Source organism: Ornithodoros turicata, chromosome 1, assembly GCF_037126465.1.
Source record: "Ornithodoros turicata isolate Travis chromosome 1, ASM3712646v1, whole genome shotgun sequence".
Classification (NCBI taxonomy): Eukaryota; Metazoa; Arthropoda; class Arachnida; order Ixodida; family Argasidae; genus Ornithodoros; species Ornithodoros turicata.
Genome location: NC_088201.1, coordinates 5,133,761 through 5,140,767, shown reverse-complemented (window position 1 = coordinate 5,140,767; position 7,007 = coordinate 5,133,761). Strand labels below are relative to the sequence as shown.

Genomic DNA, 7,007 nt, shown 5'->3' with positions numbered 1-7,007 from the left:
ATGGACGCCGTGGCCCGCTCTATCACCCTGCTCACCCTGCTACTCGTAGGTGAGTTGAAGCGGTACGAGAAGTGACGATTCGTGTAACGTTTATGCGGATGCAGTGGAACACGTCGCGGCGGAGGGAACTCGTATAGGAAAATTGAGCACCCATTTCCACGATGTGTCCGGAGAGCTGTACGCCTTGGACGAGAAGACTCTGATGCTGAAGAATTTTAACTATGATGGAACGGGACCAGGTCAGTGAGCCTCTCGAATATTACGTTATGGGCACCGGTCTGCAGTATAGTGCATGAACGCAGACATATAGCGCAATGTCAGAACCAAACGGTAGAACGTTCGTTGAAACGCCGGTACAACGACGGGCAAGAACCGTGTAGCCATGACCTCGGGAAGCCGACTACTTGATGATACATACTGTAGAAGTGGTTTTTTCCGCGTGGAAAATATTTTCGCGTTTTCGACCAGACCTGCTTTGAGGATTAATTCGCGAGAACTTAAATTCGCGACACAGGTTTCCGGGAGTGCTTTGCTCTTGCATATCGTGCCGCTGTCAATACTCGGGCATATTTTGGCACGTACACAGTAAATCTTTTTGCACCCTTTAGGGTGTAAAAGGGGTGTAATTTGCGGATAACACCCTACTTTTTTCAGTTACACCCTTCGCTACACCCTTGTCAAGCTACAAGGGTGTTTCATGGGTGTAAAATGGGTGTACATTAGAAACACACCCTTGTAACACCCTAAAAACACCTTATGACTGTGTTACTGTCTGCGGATGTCCGAATTCCCATGTTTGTTGCAACCCGCATTTCGATACCGGGAATGGGATTGAGGGGGGTAATATAAGTTTGTTCTAAAAAAAAAGGAAAAACAAAATAGGAGGGAAAGGATTGAGGCTTTTGAACATATTTATAGCTAAGGTTGCCGTCATGTAGTATATGTGGACTCTGAGGGTTCGGTGTCGTGATGCGTCCCCCAAAAATCAGGGTTCCGTTATCGATGCCGGTTTACCTGCGCTGACAGTCTTATATGCTTGTTCCATGCAAATTTCGTACTAATTCACCCGTAGAATGAGTATCCTATAATCAGGTCCGCCCGCACGAGCGTCGGTAGCTCAGTCGGTAACGTGTTGGCTTGCCGTTCTCAGGGTCGCTGGTTCGATCCGGGTATGACACGAGGTAAAATTTCTTCCAGCCTCGGTGTCTGATGTGGGCTATGCATGTCGGAGAACATCAGGTGGTCGAAATGCAGCATAACGCACTAGGCTATTATTATTATTCCATACTGAAAGGGTGTTTTTCCGAAATAACACCCTTTCTGAAAGGGTGTCCACATGAACACCCTTTCGAAGGGTGTTCAGGAACACCCTTAAAGGTGTTCGCCATGGGAAAGCTCAAAAAACACCCTTAAGGGTGTAAAAAGTTTTACTGTGTACTAAGACATCCGTTGTTCACGTGTATTGCGGCATTCTAGGTCTATTCCTTTCTTCTCCTGACAGCGATGGGAGGAAAGGCCCTGTAGGAGGCCATAGTACTGGTCGTGTGCAGGGTCAGCCAGTTAATTTAGGATTTCTTATTAATTATCACTTTCGGCACTGAACAGTTCGGTTGAGATGTGGTACTATCATAAGATCTGGTTTTGATAATGCGGGGAAAGGCATGTTCCGGCTTCGTGGTATAGTGGTATATTGTATGTATAGTGCAAAGCGTTTATAGGAGTAACAAAAGCATGATGAATTTTCTTTTCTTTGCATCTTGCCTGATGGGATAAGACAATCTTCTGCACTTGCTTAAACTGCCTACGATGCATGGAATAGAGGGGTCAGGTAGTCACGGTATAGCGTCGAACGCCGAACGCTTTTCGCCCTCATATGACCAGAGCTATTCGCGGGAACTTAAATTCGCGACTTTGGAGGTGTGCGCGAAAAACGCGAAAAATAATTCCTCGCGAAAAAAACCACTTCTACAGTATACAGGGTGTCCCAGAAAACGTGTCATTGAATTATAATAAAAAAACTACGCCACCTAGAATCATGCGGTCAACAGCATTTGTTCTTATTAGGTTTTTGCCACCTCCTAATGTGAATGTCATGTACTCCAAGTTTAATTTTGTAAATATTTGCGAACTGAACTCGGAAATTTTCCAAGTAAAGGTCACATTTTTACCCCACCAATACGAAGAGCGTGCCGAATTCACTCAAATTCATGATAATTCACAGTGCTATTTACGAGCTATCCCATCGAAAAAATGGCCGAATATCATGCTTTTCGGAGCACCGGACCATAGCGCGCGATGACTTTTTGAGCGCTATCGCTCGCAGTGCGACGAAAGGAGGTTCCGAAGCCAGCCCACAGAGTGATAGTAGAAAAAGTAACAGTTCCTAAAATTGGGAGAGGGAAAGCATTATCCCAGCGAAAGCCGGACGTGATAAGCCGTGCTTGTTTTATCTCTTTCTGCAATGTCGAGAAGGGCTGGGTTTCCAACCTTCTTTCGTCGGACTGGCAAAGATTGCGCTGAAAAGTTCATCGTGCGCTATTCTGTGCGACCTCCGTAGAGCATGATGTTCGGCTATTTTTTCCGATGGGATAGCTCCTGAATATCCCTGTCAATTATCATTAATTTGACTAAATTAGACAAGCTCTTCACATTGGTGGGGTAAAAAAGTGACCTTTACTAGGCAAATTTCCTACTTAACCTCGCAAAAATTTACATAATTAAACTTAAGTTACACGACATTCACATGAGGAGGTGGCAAAAACCCAGTAAGAACAAATGACATTGACCGCATGACTCTATGTGGTGTAGTTTTTTTTATTAGAATTCAATGACACGTTTTCTGGGACACCCTGTATAGTACGTTTGTATGATAGGGCGTGTACACAGAAAGCAAATCTCGCATTGGTAGCGTTGTTACATACGGTATATGTACGATAGAGTTGCTGCCTGTTCAAAGACGTGGTCCTCCTGTATATATAATTGATTGATACTGCCCACGAGCATGAGAATGCCCGCTTTTCACGAGAAGCAATTTCCATAATCAGAATCGCGGGGTAGTTCTCGCCAGCGGCGGAGAGTTTTCAATCTGCCGGAGGGGGCCGCGGCAAAACGCACCCCCACCCCTACCCCCAAACAGAGAAGTCGTGCAAGGTATCAGCAATTCCGCGTTGTGACGTTATGAGACGAACTTTTACAGGATGTTCATCATCACACGCATGCAATACACGGTCGATTCTTATAGGATATCCCTCGAAACTTTCATCTTGAATGTCAGCTGGGTAGACTTTCCGGAGGGGTTCAGACCCCCCTAGGACAGGGGTGGGTGGGTGGCTGACCCCCACTCCTGGACAGGGGTGAGGACATAACCGGAATTAGCGTATCGATTTAAACGCACGAAGAAGATTACGGCTACCGAATTTGAGCGATTGTCAGAAAAAGGAGAGGGGGGCTCGTTTGTACCATGCCACCAAGTTGCCGACTTGGCCTTAGTCTCCATCACTACTGCACAGACATAAACAAACATCTCACGCCCCTTTTGTCCTGGCCAATCTCCCTTAGTGGCTCACGGCCATTATCTCATTGGTAGAAGAAGAAGAAGAAGTTTCTGGGGCGCATAGGAGGCAGAGAAAAGGAAGAAGATCACGCGGTTCACGTGCCAGTGTTCGTGAACAGTGTCACGTTTTCTCGCAGACGCTTACTTCTGGGCTGGATCCTCTACCCGTCCTGATCACACAGGTTTCATAATCCCGGACGAGAAAGGTAGCATGCGACCTCTCGGGGAATATCGGAATCAAATGGTGGTTCTGCACCTGCCAAGCGGCCGCAGCGTCAAAGAGATGCGTTGGTTTTCCGTCTGGTGCCGCAAGTTCCGTGTAAGTACATATCGGTCTGTGGATAGTAGTACGTACTAGCAAAGTTACGTTTTTTTTTTTTTTTTTTTTATGGCGTGCTTTCAAAATCGTTTTTGCAGGGATTCCTGAATTTCTCTCGGTACGCTAAGGGAACCGCACTTTTCTTGAGATGCCGTCAAATACCCCGACAACACCGAATATCCTCTGGACGTACGAATAATGTCCCAACGAATTCGTACATCCAGAGGATATTCGGTGTTGTTGGGGGTAACTTCCGCGTTGAAATAATTTTCCAATGTATGTTTACTGGCGCAGTCTTTAGGTGTGGCGAATAGAGTGCATGTAATTGAACTGGAGTTTAGAAGATTGGTCGAGTCACCGGTATAAATTTTCACAATTTGTCGGAAAAAGAACTGAACCAGAATGACATTTTTGTAAGATTTCGTTTCCTTATATCGAAGCAGACTTTGTCATTCCTTTTCGTTTCATTGAAATCGCGGTACCTTAGCTCGGAATGCTTTTGGACCTCCATGCTAATCGCATATCTATTCCTGCAGGCCAATTTTGCCGATCTCATTGTCCCGCGCAACTTGGTGGTCCCGGAAACGACCAGCCCTTCTAGACGCCCATACACAGGCCGTCCTCACGGATAAATCCCTTTCGTTCGTTTCGCCAGTAATAAATGCTCTTCGCTGTTCATGCTTCGACTAGGTTTGGACTTGTGTCTCCTTCAACGGAACGCTGCAGACTATTTCGAACGCAAAGCCTGCGGCTAACAGTAACTGCCCACCTCGATGGCGGCGGCCATTGAAGTCATGGTTGTGATTGGCGGCGCCTGGCGGTGGATCACCTCGATTAACGAGCATGCAGGCCCTGACGCGAGTGGCTCTCCGAGCTTGTCTTGCTGAGAATCTTGTCTTTGAGAGCTACTGCTCCACGTCGATACATTGTGACACGTATCAACGTAGAGCACAGGTGGCTCACAAAGATTTCTTCGCAGAGTTGCGCCTGGTGGGCAGATTCCGTGGCCACTGCGCTCACCCCATCTTGCAATGCATTATTTCCTTCCGTGTGAATACGCGAAGGGCATTGTTTAGGAGCTGATGATTGTTGCTATGGTCACCTGGAGACGTTGGAGAACATTCACCGTGCACACGAGTACCGCTTATGGATTCCGCACGGAATGTTCTTGACGCAGCAAAAAACTGCTCACTGGGCGGAAGTTCCAAGTCTTCTATTGAGGTTTCGCACGGCTCAGAAACATGGGAGTAGCGTGGCGTAGCAGACGACAAAAATGGTCCTGTCGTCTGCTACGAATATCTTGTGGCTGAGCCGCAGCATATTCCCCATAGTTGCACGAAAAGACGACGTTGAGCACTTGCGCTCACGTGACTGCAGAAGTTATCGGTTACACGGTTAGGGGAAATGCTCAACCTCTTCTGGCACCGCTTGGGAGAATACAAGAGGATGTTGAGGCTCTCTGGCCTGCCTAGTTGGAAGACGACGTGGGGGAAAAGCGGCCTCCTATATAGCAGCCCTGAATATTTAAGGTCAGCGTCCCACTGCAGTCTGCGATTATAGGGTGGGGTTTTTTTTTTTTTTTTGAAATATCCGTATGGTGGTTTTCGAAGTTGCGTTCGGAGTACTTCGTCGTTTATTTCTTGCAACTGCGTGAGTAATCGTCCGAAATTGTGAGAAAAAGCGATGTCTGCGAATCGACACACTCGCAAAAAGAATGAGAATCTGTCTGTTATGCCGCGGAAGTAGACGATACGACATCTGTATAACGATCAGGTGCTGGCGAGAGCATCCCCGGACTTCCTTAACATAGTCGGGTACTGTCTGGGATGTGTAACAACTATAGATTCTTTTTCAAGAATGCAATTTGTATGTCACCTATACCTTACCTACCTGTGCTCCCTTTTCCAATTTGAGGAGGAGGGGAAGCCCTAGGCGTTTTTCAGGTAGACCTGGGAAATGGAGCGAAATCGCGTCTCTTAAAACGCGGAGTTTGGCCATTAATGGGACCCTGCATCCCTGATATACCTGAAGCTCTTTTTGAGGTGTCTGGCCCCAATCACAGGTCGAAATACATTTCCGAACTAATATAGGTCATCCAGTAGTTATACCTCACCCTTATTTACTGGGTGCCACCATGTTGGGGAACTCGATTGGTTTGGATTAAAACGGATATCCCTAGTGACGTACCAAGACGATGGATTTTGCGATCACTTTTATCTACGCTATCTGCATGGAGAAGGGCATGTCGGGAAGAATCAGAAATCTAGCAGAAATGGTTGCTGGCAGAACTGATTGGCCAGGAAAGCGGCAGGATCGCTTCCTCGTACACAGACTGCTGCATGAGCTTTTAATCATGCAACATAAGCAGATGGAATCAAAAGTGGACAAGAATGTATGTATAAATAAAATTCGATTATATAATGCAAAATCTTGCGCATCAGTGACGTCTTTTCTGCTGTTCTCTTTGGCTCGCGTTCTTCACTAGGCCTAACGTTAGCGACGAAACATGTCATTTTCACTTAAATATAATGACGGCGGAGCAAACGTCGAAGTTGATTTTGCAGATATATACTTACAGAATGAAATTAGGATAGTTTATGGAAAAAATATGTCACGAAATCACCGCTTCTCCGTTCCAAGCAGCACCTCCATGTTGGGGAAGTTTTGGTGTCATGGCGGCCCCCATAGAAAACAGCAACCAATGAAATGCGCCGAGCTTCTAGTTGCCTCCTAGTTGCCAGACTTGACCTGAAAACGCCCACACACGTCCAGTATGGTCACTAAATGGGGTACCCCGCTCATTAACATAAACCTTGCGGTGCCCTTATATAGTCATGGATAGGGTTCACTCGGAGTGCACAGAGGCTATTGGGCAAGGATGACATATCCTTCCCTGTATAGCGGGTGCTAATAGCTAGCGACGTGAGGCCACCTCGACACAAAAGGAAACGAACCCCATCGACCAATCATCAGGGCATATAGTTTTGCTTGCTGAGCTCTGGTATAGAGTACCCCCAAAAAGCGGAGTTACCTGCTCATGGAAAACCTGAGTACTATCTAATATAATATATGCTCAGTTGCGAAAGCTTCGTAACACAGTGCTTTCCGCGTGGGCCCCTGGAGGGAGACATGTCG

At 46.6% G+C, this 7,007-nt stretch overlaps 1 protein-coding gene across 1 annotated transcript; it reads left to right on the top strand.

Annotated features, from left to right (window-relative positions):
• Positions 1–4,558, top strand: LOC135365709 (protein Skeletor, isoforms B/C-like). Its single transcript, XM_064611580.1, has 4 exons — positions 1–49; positions 105–239; positions 3,691–3,872; positions 4,409–4,558. The coding sequence occupies exons 1-4, from the start codon at positions 1–3 to the stop codon at positions 4,502–4,504; spliced, it is 462 nt and encodes a 153-aa protein (XP_064467650.1). The 3' UTR covers positions 4,505–4,558.
• The last annotated feature ends 2,449 nt before the right edge of the window (positions 4,559–7,007 follow it).